Source organism: Phaethon lepturus, unplaced genomic scaffold (assembly GCF_000687285.1).
Source record: "Phaethon lepturus isolate BGI_N335 unplaced genomic scaffold, ASM68728v1 scaffold41839, whole genome shotgun sequence".
Taxonomy (NCBI): domain Eukaryota; kingdom Metazoa; phylum Chordata; class Aves; order Phaethontiformes; family Phaethontidae; genus Phaethon; species Phaethon lepturus.
The window spans coordinates 44,363-63,615 of NW_010564890.1; the positions used below are offsets into that span (position 1 = coordinate 44,363).

General features: G+C 47.1%; 1 protein-coding gene across 1 annotated transcript; it reads right to left on the reverse strand.

Annotated features, from left to right (window-relative positions):
- Positions 1-1,161: 1,161 nt before the first annotated feature.
- Positions 1,162-18,941, reverse strand: MRAS (muscle RAS oncogene homolog). Its single transcript, XM_010295008.1, has 5 exons — positions 18,725-18,941; positions 9,137-9,290; positions 5,853-5,952; positions 4,439-4,518; positions 1,162-1,261 (listed from the first exon to the last, which is right to left on the reverse strand). The coding sequence occupies exons 1-5, from the start codon at positions 18,915-18,917 to the stop codon at positions 1,162-1,164; spliced, it is 627 nt and encodes a 208-aa protein (XP_010293310.1). The 5' UTR covers positions 18,918-18,941.
- Between the last annotated feature and the right edge of the window lie 312 nt (positions 18,942-19,253).

Genomic DNA, 19,253 nt, shown 5'->3' on the forward strand with positions numbered 1-19,253 from the left:
AACACCTCTTCCTTTCAAGTCACCAACTCTCAGTGAAAGGGGGGGGAAGAAACGAAGAAACTTTGAGCCAAAGCCCATAAACAGATTTTTTTTGTGTGTGTGCGAGATGAGCCTGGGAAAAGCAAAACAATTCATCTACCCGAGAGTGGCTTTGCAGGGAAAGGTTAAGGAATAATAAAGAGGGATTTAGATCGCACCACTTTACACACATTTATGAGGGAGAAATTCAACACTAGGATAACAAATTCAGTTCAGGTTTTACTTCCTCTCTCCCTTTCCCCCCCTTAAAGATGACATACCCTTCCATTTGTAAATTACTTTAATTTAAATATTTCCAGGTTAACAAAACGTCTTAACTTTGACATGCCCCAAATTACAAAACAGAAACAAAACCTCTTGACAAAGGGTAAGAAAAAAAAATAATCCAAGCCCAAACCTCTTTTCCTAAGCTGGAGTTTATGGTCTGTGAGCTGGCTGCCCTCCAGAGTCTGACACAATGTCTGGAGCACCCAGAGCAGCTGGAATTCATTTTCTTCCTCCAAATCTATGCACTTTCATATGAAGTCGTGTTTTGGCACTGCCGCGTAAGAGAGAGTTCAGTGCAAAAAATCTAACCCCGGCCGTGTTTCTTTGCAACCCAACGCTCGCTGAGCAAACAATGAAAAAGGAGAAGAGGACAAAAAAAAAAAAAAATTAGAGAAAGAAAAGCCTTTCCCTCCCCCCCCCCGACAACTGTACCAAACACGGGGCTATTCATGGCTGTTCAGAAATGGGTCACAAGGAGAAATATTTGCAGATAAAACCAACACTTTTTTTTTCTTCCTTTTTCTTTGCAACCCAACGCTCGCTGAGCAAACAATGAAAAAGGAGAAGAGGACAAAAAAAAAAAAAAATTAGAGAAAGAAAAGCCTTTCCCTCCCCCCCCCCGACAACTGTACCAAACACGGGGCTATTCATGGCTGTTCAGAAATGGGTCACAAGGAGAAATATTTGCAGATAAAACCAACACTTTTTTTTTCTTCCTTTTTTTTATCCTCTGAGCCCGAGCCACCGTGGGGAGCCCGAGGGGGTGGCGGGGTCGCACTGCTGCTCCTCGCCTGGGTTGGCGGTGGGTCAAGGGGGGGAGGAGGGAGGTGTCCAAGGCACTCCCACGCGGTCCCGTCACAAAATCACACACTGGAGTTTGTGGGAGCCCGTGGCTCTGTCCCCTCGCCATTTCGTCTTTTTCTTCTTCTTTTGGCTTTTCTCTGGGATCTGTTGCCTGTTTTGGGAGACAGAGAAGAAAATAAGCAGGTGAGACACAAGCAGGTGGGTTGGACATCAGCATCCAGAGCCCTGGGCAGCCAGCAGAACGGCATTTTGGTGTGCATGTGTATATTTGCACATATATCTCCATATACCCTTCCTTCCACCACCACGCCACACAGCTAACAAGACAACCGCCTGCGTTTTGAAGGAAGGAGGAAAGAAGCCGTAAGCAAACTTTAGGGCTGACAGCAGGGCTGTACGTCCTGCCAGGGCACTGTGCCTCCGGTCGCCCTGGGTGAACTGCTGCCTCCTCCCCGGCCGGGGGCCTGCTCTGGGAAACAGGGATGCTCTAAGCAACGCAATGTCATCCATCACACTGCTGCTAATGCTCGTTAGGGAAGAGGATGAAAGAGATATGGAGTGCACAGAGAAATAAACCCTCCTGGAAAGATTTGCTTTCAGCCGGCATTGCCCTTAGCCAGCTGCACTGCTGCAGACTTGGCTATGGCAGGGGGGGGTGGTCAAAAATAATAATGGAAAAACAGAGTCTGCTGCTGACGGGGATCTGGCCTCCCCTGGAAGTTGTGAAGAGCACCAGAGCACGGAGAGCAACCAGACCCCAGAAAGATTCCTCTGGCTGTCTGAAGTCACAGCCCTGAAACACGCAGCGGAGAGCACTGCTGGGCTGTGCCCCGGCAGCCCCCCTCAGCCAGGAAGGCTGTGAGCAACCTCTAAAATGTTATGCTGAGGGCTTCTCCCTTTTCATTACGACGAGGCATTGCCCCAATGCCTGTTTGTAACTGTACCTGTGTACAGCCGCCACTCAGCTAGCCCAGTGGTGCACATTCAGCAGAAGAAAGCTTTATAGTTCTAACACCCGACAGGCAGCCCATAGACTTCGATTTTATTGCAAGATAAACCATATGAACGCCAGCAGTTTCCGTAGATTCAAACGGTGTCTAAATAACCAACCTGAGAGTTTGAATAGTTCAAAACCAGCCTCTTTCTTTGCTATGTAATATGCCAGGCACTAAACTGAGTGTTTAGACCAAGTTATTCAGACCAGAATGAGACATAGCTGGGGGACAAATCATTCTGGCTTTATTTGGTGTTTTTCTAACAGTCTCAGCTCCCAAATGCTTGCAACCATCTGAAAAAACTCAGCTTTGACTAATAAGAGCTCTTTTTTCAGCAAGTATGAAGGCTGGAGGCTTGAAAAACATGAACATTTAAAGCTCAAAACTAGAAAGCTGAAATAAAAAAAAAAAACCAACAAAACTTTAAAGTGAATTTGGATAAGCACTAAATGGCCACAAGCTGTTCACAGTGTTCTGGAACTATTTTAGAGATCCAGAAAACCACGTCCCACACCTGCTCAAGCTTTCTGCTGTGATGGTGCTTGTGCATGGCACTGCTGCAGCATAAAAGGGATATCAGGAAATTTTAGACTGGGCATACTCAATCACCCCACTCCTTTCTGGATTACTTCCAGACAACAGTTTCTTGCATGAAGCTAAATAAACTGGGAGTCAGCCAAGTGCAAGAAGCACATACAGTGCCAGCCCCAAACGAGTGCCCTCACCCTGCAAACCCACAGGGGCTCTGAGGAGCCCCCACATTTGTCAGGCACTCCAGGAATGACACAGTTACTAGGGAGCTGTAAATTCACATTTTATTTGAAAACGCTCACTTAAAAAAAAGAAACACAATACATGGTGGGTGATGCCATCTTACGGCTGCGGACAGTCTGCAACGTCCAAAGACCAAGCGAAGCTGCATCGTGGCAGATGACCAGCTAGATCACGCAGCACCTCTCTGCGCTCTGACTTAACACCAGTTCACGCTCTTGTGAACATCTCTGGTGCCCTTGACGCCACGGAGGGTATCACTTGACTGGCAACAACTTGCATGGTAACGACTCAGGAAACTGAGGTACATCACCTATCTTTGAGGTTATGGAGTGCATTTTGAGGGCTTGAACTTTGCGATGTCTCATTACAACGCTCCTTCCAGCCTGCGCCTGTCTGGAGTCACGTTATGTAGAAAAAGCAAACAGAGCCTCACCACCTTCTTTTTGCTCTGTATGTGGGGTTTTTTCCAGAATAGAATAGATGGTGGTAAGAGCTCCCTGTAACACAAAAGTAGTATCTAGCCAGCTAATGCCGAGTTACAGAACAGTTGGGAAATAGCCTGGGACATTTCCAGCTCAGCTCTGTAGTTCTCCCCAGGCTTTCTGCCCCCTGCTTTTCAGGCATGTGGGAAGAGTGGGCAGTACCATCTGCTTTTGATGGAGGCTGACTCGAGGCTGCGCTGAGATATTCACAAGTACAGATATGCTGTGAATAAATGCCTCATGGTTTAATTGCCGAGTGAGGCACTTTGACTGCACGTCAGGGAGGAGCATGATTTCAGCTCAGCACCCTCCCAAAACATGAAAAATGAGGGCCCAGAAAAATCTGGCAGACAACTGGTGCCAGAAAAACAAATCTCAGAGAGATCTGAGGTTATCAGCCGAGACGCTGAGATGTGCATGCAGCTCTTTTCCTGCAGGGCAGCCGGGATTTTGGAAGGCAGTCCCTTCACGCCAGCAGCCGGAGCAGGGGTGCGCCTGGAGAGCAGGCGTTTGCCAAAGCGAGCAAAGGCAGCTCATGCCAAATCTGGGAACAAACCTCTGCAGTCTGAGGAGGAAACCTGTGGCTTAGCCATTAGGTCATGCTGTTTCTCATACAATGCGGCTTAATTTTTTCCATTTACTGAGCAGAAAATGTTAGAAGTGACCTACAACACTAGAATTTTTGTAGAATGTTTTGCCAGCCCTTTTTAACCTCTGGCCACGCAAGACCCTGAGAGGACAAAGATATGAAAACTCAAATTACTGGTCCAGAGCTTTTAACGTCAGCCTTTTAAAGCTGATCATTGTAGTAGGCTTTGCACTGTTCATTGAATATATTTTCATCATGGCCACAGCTAGTCTCAACCTGCCAGCATTGATGCCCTGCAAGCGTAACTAAGTGCTAGTAATATCCCTACACAGATACAGGACAAGAAAGTTTAATAAATCCCAGAAACCTCCCACCCCCAACTAAACCACCTGGCCCCTGCTCCCCAAAAGCTGGCTCCTGGCTCTCCAGGCCACGACTCCTGCACATCCCGTCCACGGGCAGGAGCAAGCGGAGAGTTGGCAGCTTACCTTATTACCCTCACGAGATCATGGAAGGCCTTGTCGACGTTTAGAGGTGGGTCCTTGGCACTCGTTTCTATATAGGGAATCTGGAGGAGAGAAGTGTATCACGACAGGGATTGGTAACAGCCTACATGTTGGTAGCAAGCACGTTTCAAAATGAAAAACCCTAAAGGCTGGAGAAATCAGGTGCCTAAGAGACCAGAGAAATACAGGTAAACAAAATGTTGTCATGACACTGCTATCAACACCTTCACACTCACAGCGAGGTCAGCAAGCGCTTACAAAAGGACTGGAATAAGCACCAGGCAAACCAGCTGCTATCAGAGCTCTGGGTTTGGGGAAGAATAATCATAGACTTCATGTCATCAGATGTTCTCTCCCCCTAAGCTGTGCTTGCAGACATGAAAATAGCCGAAGGTTGTTGAAAGACGAGCAGTCGCCAAAAATTCTTGCTTGCCACATTTTATTAGGACTACTGCATGAATATTTCATGACTACAATTCCCCTTCAGTGTAAAATGATCTTCTCCTTCAAAGTCTGACAGCCAGATGGGGCCTCCTAGAGTGCTTGTCCAGCACGCTGGCACATTTACAAAACTGCCTCTGATAAGGTATTTTTGTACACGGCCAAAAGCGTGCATGTACAGATGGGCGCAACATGTTGTGTTGCAGTTTAGGGGTGCTGGCTCCTACAGAAACGAGCTTCCTTGGGGAGGGGAGGGAGTGAACCTGCCCTGCCAAACTCCCCCATCGTGGCTTGTTTAGAAACACGGCACAGTTTGCTGTTTAGGCACACCAAGCTTCCAAGAGGTCTCAGGCTTGTTTGCCTTTACCTTTCCGTTCAGTTCCTCCTACGGGAGTTGTTGCTTCCTTCTGGGAATTCAGGGCTCCTGGCATTTAGAGGTGGTTAGTGGAGTATGGTGTCTCCTACACCCATCCAAGCCCAATTTCTTGGGCTGAACTACAGCATGAATAATGCAGAGCTCAGATGGCAGGCCAGATTTAGACAGGCTTAACAACCCTGTAACTTCATTATCTTTAACAAGCTTAGTTCATACGGACTCCTGGGTATACCTCCTAATGCCTGACTCTGCTTTTCCACTCTGGGAGGGTACGCTTTCTTCCCTCATTGTGAACATTTCATGTTTCTCACCATTTGCAGACACCTTGTACACGTGGCTTCATGATGGCCACAGCTTTGCTACAGCCCTGGTGCACAGCAGAGGTTCGAGTTTCAATGGTGAACTGGCCTTACTGAAAGGAAACTGCGTAGCTACTACTTTGTAGTAGTTGAAAATGTAATTACAAATGTTTGATTGTAAGAGAAATGCCTTAATTCAGGTCCAAATGAGGAGAGAATTCAATTCTGAATGCCTGTGATGGGACTTAAAACAACCAATCAAACAATCCCGCAAACTTACATTATGTTTTGTTGCCATTTCTCTTCCCTGTTCTCTTGTAATTTTCCGTAAATGCATTAGATCAACTTTGTTCGCCACCAGAATCATTGGAAAGGACTCTCTGGAAAAAAATCAAAACCACCACCCAATTATGAGTAGACTACAATACAAAAATGCTGAGCATAAGTTTCACTTTCTGATGCTGACATCATCTGACATTTTCAGCTACAGTCATACCACATATGTGTAAAGAAATATAAAGAAAGACCAAACGAACACACATCAGCCCCTAGACTGTGCTACAGATATGTTCCTACTGTAAAAATCTGTTTGGCAAGTTGCATGCATGCACACCTTAATTCTTATTTGCAGGCACTTCAGGGACTGTTGTAGTTTTTGCAATGCCTGACAATAGGAAGACTTAAGATCTAAGACTGAAGATCCAAGTAGGTAAAGAATGAACTACAGAATTAGTCAGGAAATTAACTGCGACATAGAGACAGACCTTGAACAGGAGACTGGGACTCTTTTGTAACAGGTAAGTCATCTCAGTAGCTGCGTATCTTGGCAGCTGCTCATCATTGCAAGGTAATGAGGTACAGTGGAGGAACTGGTGTCAGTTCACGTCCTGGTCATCCACCGAAAGCAACCGTTGGGAAAGAAGACGGATTCTGGGAGCTGGTGCTCAGAGAGGCATCGAATGGAGGAGAAAATGACTGGGAGCAAAGATCCCCGTCAGCTGTTACCCCAAGACAAATTGAAAGGCTGGCAGCGGTAGCTGGAAGGAGGCTGGAGGGAACCAAAGAGTCTTGCTAAGTTTCCACATGCTATTACCTACCATCTCCTGCTTCTAATCCCAGAGCAAAAACCTGATGAATGACCATCCTTTTGTACCAAAACCATCTACCTCTGTAATAATACTCAGTATTTCTCTAACTTTACCAGGCATGTAAGTGCAGCTGCTGCCCACCCCACCCCACCCGGGAGCCTCTCCTCTGGCTGCAGGACACAGAGGGTAAAGTCGTGCTGCAGGGCCTTTACCCCCTGCTAGGAAGGAGGAGGTCACTTCTGATAATTGACAATTACTGCAGCATTATTTTCTTTTATTTAACTTTAAACCCTCCTAACATGATTCCAGTGCTCACTGCTGTAACAGAGCTGATTTTATTGGGGTAAGGAGCAGCTGGCCGTACTCATTTCTGCATAAAACACTTCCCTGAGTAACCCTGGATTTTCAAACAGCGTTTCTGTGTCATTTTTCATCCAGACGATAAGGGCTCCATCTTCCCTCTGGCATGCTGCCCCATTGCTCTGGCTGGAAAAATACTGTACTGCACTCTGCATTTTAAATGAGTCTTACAGTTATTCATTCTGATAATGTGGCTTTGATTTAATTTTAATACCTGAGCATTGATATATCTTGACTCTGATCATTCTGGAGCAAAACACTTGCTTGGCTGGATTATTTGATTCCTTTTTGGCTTGCAGCACTTTGATAAGAAAGGGACATTTGGACAGTATCTCATTTGCCGTGTTTACATCAGGCATAAAACTCTATGGGGACTTTGTTCCCTGTTTTAAGTTGTACAATTGCTAGTTGGACAAAGCTACTGTAGTTGGAAGTTTTACTGTCATGAGGGTTATGGAAAGAAACTGGAGGAAGGCTTTGAACAGCTCTGCTAACGCGGCAGCCTGCAATTCCTTTGGATTTTAAGTTGCCAAAACTGACGGCTAGCTCGAAAACCAGGGCCACGCTCTGCCCCCCGCTACCTGCGGGTCTGGCAGGACGCCTTCTTTTCTCACGCTGCTCCTGCTGCTGCCATTTTCGGACCAAGCTCAGGTTCTGGATGAAGTGTTAAGCTCCTCGCGCTCTGCGCTTCGGCGGCGTCGAGCGGGGAAACAAAAACAACCTCCCCGGCCTGTTTCACTTCCTGCTTCTCACACGCCGGCCGCCGTGTTCGCACAGCGTGCGGAGGGGTAAAAGTTTCAGTCCAGAGCGAAACGATGAATACCACATCTTATTTTCACAAAGTTAAATTAGATAAAACCGACACGGGTTGGGGGCAGGTTGCAGGAAACGCTGTCCTGTTTTCAGCTTTCAGAACAGATTTAATTTGCCCCAAGCTGAGCTGGCAGTGAAGAAAAGGCTGTTGTGATCTGGGAGGCAGACTGAGTGACTGACATTTATTCTTCATTTAGATGAAATCAAAGGCTGGTTTTCCCTTTACTTTTCACTCTTGTGGGCTCCGCTTTGGAAGCTTTACTGGAAGAGCTGTCAGCTGTGAACCTCACATGATACGAGTCCACCCTTCCTGTGGGGAAGTTATTCAGAGCTGCGAAAGGAAGCCAGCAACGAGGCCCGAACCCTCTGGTGGCTTTTCTTGATGACTTCCATAATTAAAAGCCATTATGAATGGAAAAACTAAGTGTTTCAAAGCTGCAGGCATAGAACGGCTTAATTCACACCCCACCCAGTAAGGATGGATTCATCGCCTCTTGAACCGGGATGGGAAAAGGGAGTTATCTCAGAGATAAAGCCCTGGCAGCTTCCCCTTGCTCTGTCAGGACACATTTGCTTACCACAGTTAAACTTTCAGCGCTACCTTCTCCCATGCACACACAAGCCGGGGAGCAGGTGACCTCTTTTGCTTTCTCCCCAGTCACACAGAGATGTTTTATTCATTGAAAATGGTTGCTGAGGAACACGATGCATTAACTGCATTACACCCCTTGTAAGAAATACAGTTCCTTTCAACGTGAGGTGTTTTCCCCTTCAAGACGCTTCTTCACAGCCCCAAATCATGCAGGACCTTCTAAGTTTTGTTTTGGCACAAACAAAAGGCTTCTCTGAAGCCAGGGAAAGGAAGATGCTGCCAGGACACACAAAAGGATTAGGGCTGAATGCTTGCTGACTCCCTGCTGGCTTTCCCAAAGTGCCTGCACTGTGCACAGAGCATCCTTCTCCCTCTTCAGAGCCAAACTGGTTACCTTCAAAGGTGTCTGCCTTTCTCACCTTGCTCTGCCAAACCGTTCTCGCTGGTGTTTCTCCCTTTCAGATCCCTTTTCACTCCATCATAACACTACTGAATTTTTCCGCATTGAAAGCACTTAACTGCTTATTAGAAAAGGTAAAATGCTTCTTATGCCTCATATGTAGGTCTACAAACCCACGGCAGAACATGCAAGGATTTGTCCCAGGACACCCAGGAGGCAACAGGCAGGGTGAGACATGCAACCACCCCTGTGGCACAGCGTCCAGAGTGATGGGAGCGGGGTCAGGCAGCGCCGGGCTCCATGGCACCCACCTGTCCTTGACTCTGAGGATCAGCTGATGGAACCGGTCCACGTGCTCGAAGCTAGCCTTGTCTGTCACCGAGTAGACTATAAGGAAACCATCTCCAGTCCTCATGTACTGTTCCCGCATTGCGCTGAACTCCTCTTGGCCCGCAGTATCCAGAACTAGGACAGAAGGGATGAAGGATTTTAGTTACTGCGAGGACCTGTGGCTGCTGTCACCGCTATGTGCCCTACACGGCCCTTCTGCCTCTGCTGGGCTCAGTCCTCTCACAGGCTGCAAGATTTGACAAAAGCAAGTTGGATGAACAAGGTGGTTGCTTGTTACAAAACAAAAACCACTCCCAGACCCCCCTCATCACTGTGTGCCGGCACCGGGAGTGGATGGACAGGAGGAAGACTACATAGTTTTTACTTTCCTTTTCCCGTACCAAACACTGATCACTGAACTTCAGGAGTTGCTCCTCTGGCAAGATACGGCTCACTATTTCGCAGCTCTCCACCTTTCCCTCTCCCAGCTCTCTCTGCTCCCCACATGGAAACACCCAAGACTGGAAGACTAAGTAAATGCCAGTTTAAATGTCAGGGACAATCTACAAACTGCATGGCGAAGCTGAGCTGGGAGACAACTCAGGGTAATAGCTACAAGCATTTTCCAATTCTCAATATTATTTCTACAAAATTATGTGCTTTCAGAGCAAGACAGTTCAGCCTTGAGGAACTCCCCTTAAATATTTAGTCCCAAGTGGTATGTTGATATTGAGAGGCTAGTTAACACAGGTGGAAAAGCTTTAAGTGACTTGCAGATCCTCTGTAGCGATCGTGTTTCTGTGCATTGACAATGCCTAAATCTATGCCGAAATCCCCTAAAACACCCCAGTTGTGGCAGCAACCAAGATGCTGTTCCCCAATAGATTAACCTCGTCTCTAATGTGACCATAACTCACTGGTTCTCCATCACTCTGCCTTGGCAGGGGTCCCATCAGCTACATCACGGACCACGTGTGGAGCAAGCTATGCCAGCCTTCTGGGTGAACACCGTGTACTGATACCCAGCATCAATGCCAGTCCCTGGGCCCCAGCTTCGTACGCTGCCAGGATTCTGGCTGCCAGGAGGAGCGTACAAGAGGAGTTAATCGGCTTCGGCTATGCCAGTACAAACACGGTGTGAGCTCACAACGCCTTGGCTGCTCAGCAGTAATAGTCCTAATGCATCGTTGTATCCTAGAGGCAAATGCGAGACCCTCATGACGACTGGGAACGTTTTCACATCCCAGTCAACTGGGCTGGGTGGGAAAACTGTCTCCACCTCCGCTGTACAGCCACAGCGTTCGCATCTGCTGCCCACGGGTGAGGGGGAAAGCCCAGGGCACCAGTGGATGGAGGCTGTGGCAGGAGCGTACTGCTGACAGAGCAGCAGGGCTTGATACGGGTTTTTCTAGTCTGAGCAGGCCCACAGTCCTAGCAAGATGTTCCCTGTAGGGGTAAGTACTCAGGCTGCTCCAATTTCTAGATGGGGACAGGATATAAGCCCACTTTGCTGCCGGTGTTACTTGCTGAATCAGCACAGGTGGCCATGGACAGACATGCTGCACTTCACAGCACACCCCACGAGCCAGCCCACACCTTCACTATATGTCTGGCGGAAAGACAGCTATGCTGGGGGCCCTGGAGACCCTACTTGTGGATGGCAGACCCTTTAAAGCCTTCAGCCTCATTTGTTCGCCTGCCTTAGCTGGTCTTGAACATCTGTTTCCATGAGCCCTTAAGGTGAAAAGAGCTCCGAGCCTTTTGCAGAGACCCTGAGATTTAGGTTTGTTTGCCAACTAGCCGGAGCTTGCTGGAAAGTCATGGGTGTCTCTTTATCCCGCTTATCCCCTCTAAATCTAGGAAACAAAGGTCTCAGCTCAAAGGCATCCATGCTATCCTTAAGGACTGTACAATAAAGAAAAAAAAGAAAATGGAAAACCAACCCAAAAGACACTGCATGTGCTGGTGAATTTCTATGCCCTGGGCAGAACTGCTACCATGGAATAAGGCCAGGACTGCGTGGCTAGGATAGAAGAGAAAATTAATCCTTCCTACCCGCCCAGCCTGTAAGGAGAGGCTGGGCTGCCCTCATCTGACTCCTGCACCAGCGGGACGCGGTACCAGGGCAGGGCTGAGAACTGACAACCAACATACACACAAACACGCGCTCCCTTTCCCTCTCCAGCACACGTACACAATTTGTGGTGGAGTGGGACAGCTTCTTGCAGGGGGCCAGGCTCTCCTGCCCGCCCTTCCTCTGAGAGAGGGCAGGTGCCCGAGCGCAAGCCGTGGGCAGGAAGGTGGAGATGGATGTGCCGCATCCTGCATTGGTAATTTGCTTAGGGACTTCCCCTTGCCCTGGCACATTTGCAAACCTCCCTTGAAACACAGGAGGAATCCAGCTCTGCTCCTGCACCCATCAACCCATCCCGAGCCGCTGCTTCTCCAATGCTTTCCATCCCCTGTGAGAGGGCAAGGGGTGAGCCCGGGGGGCTGTGGGGATAGCCAAGGGACAGCACAGGGCTGCGGTCCTGCCACTCTTACCTCGCCTGGACCTCAGCCATGGCATCACACTAAACACAGGCAGAGCTGCTGTGTCAGCAGCTGCTATTTAAAGGGAATTCACTTGCAGCATTTGTAGAAAGGAGAGCAAGTCCAGGCAGCATTTAAAATGGCACTTCGGAAATGCGAGTAAAAGACACGCAGTAGTGAGGGTTAAGGTTAATCTCAGATGGGTTATTCATGCAAAGCGACGTGTCATGTGGATGGCCAGAGAAAGTCCTTGTTTTAACTTTAAATGTGCTCTTCCTAAACACAGCCCGCCCCATCCTACAACCTCTGTGCTACAGGAATTGTAAACAACCAGAGAGGAGAGTGCGCTCTCGGTCCTTTGTACGCAGGACAGGACCACATTCCGCAAAGTGCCAGCACCAAAAAAGGGCCAGATGCAAGCGGCTTTGCTTCTGGTGTAATCTTGTGGCATAAAAGCTTCAAAAACAACTTACAGAAACGGGAAAGTATCAAGGAGGAAGCTTGGGAAGGTGATTTCACCAACTTCCCAAAAGGGTGAAGAGATTTAGGATGTTAGCCAGCATCCACCTTTTAAAATTCCCATTTCTGCAGATGAGATGCCAGAAGACATAGAAATAATCATGAGCAGAGAAAAACTGTGAGCTCTCTCTTCCCCAGTACGCTTTAAAACAGCAGTTGCCTCTTACTGGCAGTTGCCCCACTGGCAGTGCATAAAAGCCAATGTGGAAACAAGGCTGGACCAAAGCACAGCGGGTTTCCCCTATCTCATTCTTCCAGGAACTGAAATCAGATTCACAGGCTGCGCAGCGCACGGTCAGGGACTTCCAACAGCAAACGTGGTGAAGTTCCCACAAACTTGACCGAAGAAGAAGCAAGGAGGAACATTAACAAAAGTGTTTGGTAAAGATGGAGGAGAAAAGCCAAGGACTATGGCTGACATCGAACAGTTATCCAAAGAGGGCAAAGCCATTTTACAGAGCTATCACGCAGTCAGCTGGAGACTGCACTAAGAGCAATTAGGCTGTGAGAGCCCAGCGGGAGGTCTCTGCTTTGCAGGTAAGAGGTTGCTGAGCGAAGAGATGGCTTTTTCTGCTTTCCAGTGGATGTGACCCCAACTGTTGCAATGAACTCCTTGCTAATTGAGTCCTGCCCCCGTAGAGCTCTACACACCACTTTCTTGTGAATCCGGATAGGTTAGGCAAGAGTGAGGCTGCTTAGAGAGCACTTCTGAGCAGACACAGGAGCCCAGGAATACACAGGAATTTGTGGACCAAAATAGAAGCACTCGGTGCTTCCAGGTATTTTATGTGGCAATGTCTCTGTAACCCACAGTCCTCTGACTGTCCACCCAGAGACACAGCCATGTAAATCTAAGACAAGGGCAGAGACATACTATGAAATCAAAGTCACTGCATTGCTTCTTCTAAAGCCTAGGCTGGACTCACTTCAGATTCAAACACAGCCTTCTCAGCCTTCAGGGAGCTCAGATCTGGTTGTGCAGGTGCATTCCTCTTCTCTTTTCATACCTAGGCAAAATGCCCTCCTACGTCTATATCTTTACATTGCTGGGCACCTCGGTGCATAGATAAACTCACACAAGAGAGTTTCTCCACTGTCCATGCATGGCATCTAAGGCACCAAAGATGACTGGACAGGCAGGTTAAACCCATTTTCTATCCTTCAGCCCCTGGATTTCTCTGCCTAAATAAGACGCCAGCAGCCTGTTCCAAGCAGTGACTGCATATTGCTGCAGCCAGTCCTGAAAGCAGCTCAGCATGGCTCTTGCAGAGCCTTGCCCTCCAGCATCCAGAAGAGTGGCTGCGCATCATGAAGCGAGGGACAGGACACAGTTGTTTGTGCCTGCCTTGATCTCATGCTCAGAAAGCCAAGCACAAATGTGTACAACTTGATTTTTGCAAGCAGCCTCCAGTGAAATCCCTCTGCTTAGGTATGTGCAGCACAAGTGCAAGCCTTTCAGGGGGTGGGTGGGTCAGCAGACAGATGGGAACCCGGGTTCACAGTGCCGGGGAGGGGAGCAGCGCAAAGGAGTCTGACTCCAGGCGTTTTCTGCTCCTTCGACTTCTTAATATGAAATACAGGAAAAGTCCCCGGGGCATGGAGCAGAATTGGGAATGTGGCACTGTCAGGGGACCACAGGTTACAGAGCCAGACTCGTCACGGTGCTTCTCTCCAAGTCTCACTTTCCTCTCGGCACCGCAGCTCTGCTTCAAAAGGTGGGGCCGGAGAGAAACTCCATCGCCAGCTGCCCGGCAGCTTGGAAGCTAAATCCAAGGGAAACCTTCATTTGAATTGACAAGTCAAACCAAAGAGTCTCAGGCTGAGGAAAGCCATCCCCACAGCCTTCATCTTTCTTCCATCAGCAGCATGGGACAGGAGGGCAGCCCCCTTCGGACATTGGCTTCAACTGCGGAATTTGTATTCTGGGCACTGAGCAAATAGAGAGCAGGGGCTATGGCTTATATTCTGTATTTCCACACCCCAAGTCATCCTGAAGAGGTATGAGGTGCCCATGCTGTGAGCAAGGTGAGGTAGATGCTTCACTTCATGACTCCGATGCTTCTGCTCCTTCTCAGACACAGCCACACTCCAGCGTGAGAGCTTTCCTCAGGGGAAAGCATGCAACAGGGAAACACTGGGGCTTTTATGAACCCTTCTTCTGTGCCATAACTAAACGCGCAGATGTTATAACATGGAAAACCCAAGTACTTGAATTCTTGCCCTTTCTTTAAGAAAAAAGAAAAGAGAGGCCTTCAGAAGAAAGGCTTCCACATCAATAAACAGAATAAAGATGCAAGCCCTTAAAGGAGCTCTTTCTCTAACAAAGGGCAAGTATTCAAAGCCTTGTGCTTTCCATGTTGCAACATCAAAATTTTCCTGGCAGGAAAAACATCCCCACAACCCAAGACAAAAAAACCTTCTTTCAAGGTTGCAAAATCCCAGCAATTAAGGGAGGGAAAATACTGTACACACAAATAAAAGAATGAAAGTACAAACTTAATTTGAATGTTAATTCTTTCAATGACACTACCCAAAGTTTAAATAAAAAAAAAGGAAGCGAGCTGCAAGCCAGCCCTTCTGCCTGCAAGTCCAAAGTGACCTTTGATCTCCCTCTGGCCTCCTGGCTGAATTGTTCCCAAGCTTCCGGAGGAGAAAAACAGAAAAGCAGACAGCCTGTCCTGGGATGACTAGCAGCAAAAACCCCTGGCAAAAAGGGATGCATGGGAGACACGAGTGGAAAGCGCAGAGAGGGAGCCTGGGGGAAGGAACAGTGCTTGGTGTTACTCCACGGGGGTGCACACCAAGGCTGTGCAGGTCCAGCCCAACACAACGGCATCCAGGGATTGAGAGGGGGGACTTGGGAAGAAGAGAAATAAAAAGGAAAACCGAAGCTCATGAGTAGGGAGACAACTTCTAGGCAGTGGGAGTTTCATCTAAAACACACCAGGGGAAGGAAAGGGAAGAGGAGGGAGACCACAGCCTCCTTTCACCCAACACATAGGCACAATTCCTTGCTTCACTGGTACCAATTGGAACAACCTACTGACAGCTAAGGGTTTAGCCCAATTCATAACACACTGCAGCCATGTGCTTGTGACTATCTCTTCTTCTCCTCTTCCTCACCGCTTTTTTCTGTCTGTGTGGTTTATGAGCCGTAAGGAATTTTGAACCATTGGGAATTTTTTGCTGTATTACGGTATTCCACTTCTGGCTTCATGTCCATATTAATAATTCCAGCCTGGCATTTTGCAGCCACACCAAAAGAAATCCTCTGCTAATTGCTAAGATAGCCTGCACACAGAAAGGCGTGTACAAAATTAATGATAACCAACTCAACTGGAGCAACAGCTAATCAAAGCACACCAACTCTGGCCCCCGCTTAATTCTGACCTGATGTGTCTATACGGCACCTTCGTGTGAATGCATTTAACCAAGCACATCACCATCCTGATTTCCGTATGAACAGCAGGAAGTAAATGAAGATAACATATGCAGAGAAAATTGCAGGCTGATCTTAAAGCCTTGTTTGGGGTGGAAGCAACTGAAAAAATGGGCTAGCCATAAATTGCCTGTGGATCACTTATTCAGGTTAAGTGCCCTGTTCCACTCTACAACACTTGTCCTCCAAACACTGCATCAATAGTCTTGCAAAGCTGGCGTAAGGCCAACGACAACGTATTTTTGTGTAGCACTGGACTTGAACACACCACGCACAGGTCCCACAGTGTTCTGGGAGGCAGGGAACTGTCATAGACTCTCCGTTGGTAAGAAAACGGACACAGAGCTAGAGAGCAAATATGTAAGAGAAGAGTTTGAATGTAGGTTTCACTCCAAGGTCTAAAATCTGAAATAAAAGCCTATTCCATTTAAGTCTGCTTTCAGCAAGAGATTTCAGCAAAGGGAAAAAATGCAAGTCAAACATTTCACCACGCTGCCAGTTAGTGCTATTGATTAAATGTGGGTGGAGGTCTTCATGGAGGGAAGCCAAATGCTTATGCAAGCTGGCTAGCACAAGGGCTTTTTTACAACATAATGCTGGTGCAGATACCAAATGCTAGAGACGCTCTGTAGAAAACTGCTCAGGCAACAGCCTGGAAGAGGGTGGGCTATGTTTTTTTTTGTTTGTTTGTTTGGTTTTTTTAAGTTGTTGGATGCCAAGGTATTTGGCTTTTTTTTTTTTAATAACTATTTCTGCAAACTTAGAAACTTATGGAGCCCCTCACACTATATCCTCACTTGGTAGTCTCACCTTCTAAAACTAGTTCCTATTTTAGGGATAGGCAGCTTCCTCTCCCCACCAAGCACTGCATGAAGCATCAGCTTATAAAGAATTTGGTCATAAAGGACAACTGGAAAGTCTAGAATTTATCATGATGTATCTTTACCCTTCCTATCATGTTTGTCCCTAATTTTATACCGTAAGTGATTCATGCAACCACGTGCAACCACAGCAAAAGCAGCTGTCCAAGTATATGGTGACCTCCAAAAATGGCCTAGATCCAAAACCTAGGACAGAAAGCTGTGGCAGAAGACACATGTGATAGTCAGTCTTTATGCTGTTTCTACTGGGCAGATGGTAAAGGTTCACATGCTTTTCCAAGCAAGAATATTGCCTTTCTTCCAAAATTCTGATCGTTCAAAATCTCAAGTAGTAGGAATGAGAAGAAGCTGCAGTTTCACTTCTGTGAGCACAAGAACTCTGAAATTCAGGGATTCCCAACATAGCATTCAAGGCCACAGCTGAGTTCAGTTCAGCTGCTAACCTCCGTCTTGGCAAAAGAAAGGCTTTTTCATTAAAACAAAGGGTTAAGTTTCTGCTTGTTGGAAAACAACCTCTTTCCCCACTCTAGGTCACAGTTGTTTTTTGTTTTCTTGACTAAACAAAAATTCCAAATATTCAATGAAAGATGCCTTTTCTACTTCCAAATGATTTACAAAACCCAGGCTGCTTCAGCCAACACCAATGAGTACAGCAGCTGGTACTGTTATATCAGAACATGGGGTGTACCAGCGAAGATAAAGATGGCTCATTTTAGAGTGCTGGATTCTGGACTAGAGAGACATATGAGAGAGAATGGATTTCATTTACAGCAGGATTGGCTTTTTCTTTTATACAACACCGGCATTTAAAAAATAAAGGTGCACAGGTACGTTATGTGATGGCTGATTAAGAGCAGGTACCTCTGATGCAGATGACACCACAAGACACACTGAGGCACCAATTTCACAAACATTGCCTCGTATCAGTGATCAGCTACTAACATACTTAAATGAACAGATGTCGGCAAGATTAAGTTGTGGGTTTTTTTGAAGTACTAAGCAAAGGCTATTCTTTATGGATCTCATGGCCATTTGTACTCACTAAATGGTATCTGATAAATCCTTAAGAGTGCAACTAAGATCTCAATTTTCCAGATGAAGCGTACAGTCTTCACAACAAACCCCACCACCCTCCATGTTCTACCACTCATGCCAATCCCCTAGCTTTCTGTCCCCCCACACCAGTGCAGATGCAGAGACACCAAAGATCTTGAGTGCTTTCATGACAAGAGGGTGGGGGTGGGAACTCACCACAAGTGAGGTTAAATTTAGTTCAGTTGTGTTAGTGGCCACATACATGCACTTGGGTAATTATGGCAAAAAGTATTTGCTTGCTTATACGTACTACCTGATTATTGTATAAAGTTAAGCAAAACCTATAACATTTAACAGCAAGATTCCCCTTATGGCTCTGGTCAGTCTGTCTCTTGCAGCACAAACTAATAAGTTGCAGCTTTAGGTAATATAGGGCTTTTTCCTTACCTGCAGACTCAAGATTTTTTGCTTTTATTTTTTGGGGAGTTGGCTGGTTTGGGTTTTTATGGGTTTGTTTTGGCTTAGGGTGTTGTGGGTTTTTTTTGTTAGTTGGGTTTTTTTTTTAAATTAAAAAAAAAAGAAAGCAATTTTTCTTCAAAGAACTGAAAGATCTTGGTTACAGCAGCTCTCCAGGCTAGTACCCTACCCTATTTAAATAAAATGGGTAACTAGATATGAAAACATCACACCTGAATGATGGGAGTTAAGAGGTGTTACAATTCTTCACTGTCAGTGGATGACAGTTTTGATTAAATGTTCTTTCTGGTTATAGCCCTCATTCAGTTACCCACTCACTGTTATTTCCCAGGGGATGAGCCTAACCACAATGAAGTACCATTAGCAACAGCAACCACACAGTGCTATAATTCACCCCTTGCAGAAGCCTACCCCAAATGTCTATGATGATCTATAGGTTTTCATGCTCCTGCAAGAAACATTTCTGTGCAGCACTGGAACCAATGCAACTGGAAGCAGAAGCTTTGCTGGAGATCAGCTGCAGACCAGGCGCCACAGTTCACAGGCCAGTTTGCACTCAAGTTCCTGGCAACCCACAGCCGAGTCGGAGGGACACAAAGGCACAACACGCTGCAGGAGGCACTAAGGTCTATTTGTGCTTACGCCCAGGTAGAACAGAAAGGGGACCACAAGAGTAGCTTGCTCACCATCAAGAATTGCCCATTGCCCATCTATTTCCGTGTGTTTCAGGTAGGAGTCTTCAATAGTTGGGTCATAGTCCGGCACAAAAATCTTCTGGAAAAACTGAATGGTGAGAGCGCTCTTCCCCACGCCACCATCTCCTACCACCACCAGCTTGTATGTGGGGAGGTTTTCGCTGGGAACGGCACTTGTAGCCATGCTTCCAGTGTGCTAAACCTGCCGGAGAAAGAGATCATCTCCAATCACTCGTTAGCAATGAAAAGAGGGCAACATGCACAAGGCAGCTTTCACCTGCTGCCTAAGTGAGGATGAAGGCAGTACTGACGCCTGAAGTTCTTTTGGACAGGAGCGGCAGGACCTCCCCTCCCCAACAGCTCTAGCACAACCCAGACCCATCACTTAGAAGTGCAAACAACCCTGCTGCTCTGGCTTGTTTACCCTTGCCCCGTCTACAAGGATCACTAATTGCCACCAAATGCGTGTGCAAGACTTCTATTGTCTGAACACCTTTCCTATAGAGGCTGGGCCCACACG

What these genes read in the sequence shown, in the direction of transcription:
- MRAS (XM_010295008.1), bottom strand. Translation starts at nt 18,917, where the DNA reads ATGGCTACAAGTGCCGTTCCCAGCGAAAACCTCCCCACATACAAGCTG. An exon ending in ATCCTCAGAGTCAAGGACAG is followed by an intron (nt 5,953 to 9,136) that starts GTGGGTGCCATG and finishes ATTTTTTTCCAG; the next exon opens with AGAGTCCTTTCCAATGATTC. An exon ending in GATCTCGTGAGGGTAATAAG is followed by an intron (nt 1,262 to 4,438) that starts GTAAGCTGCCAA and finishes CTCCCAAAACAG; the next exon opens with GCAACAGATCCCAGAGAAAA.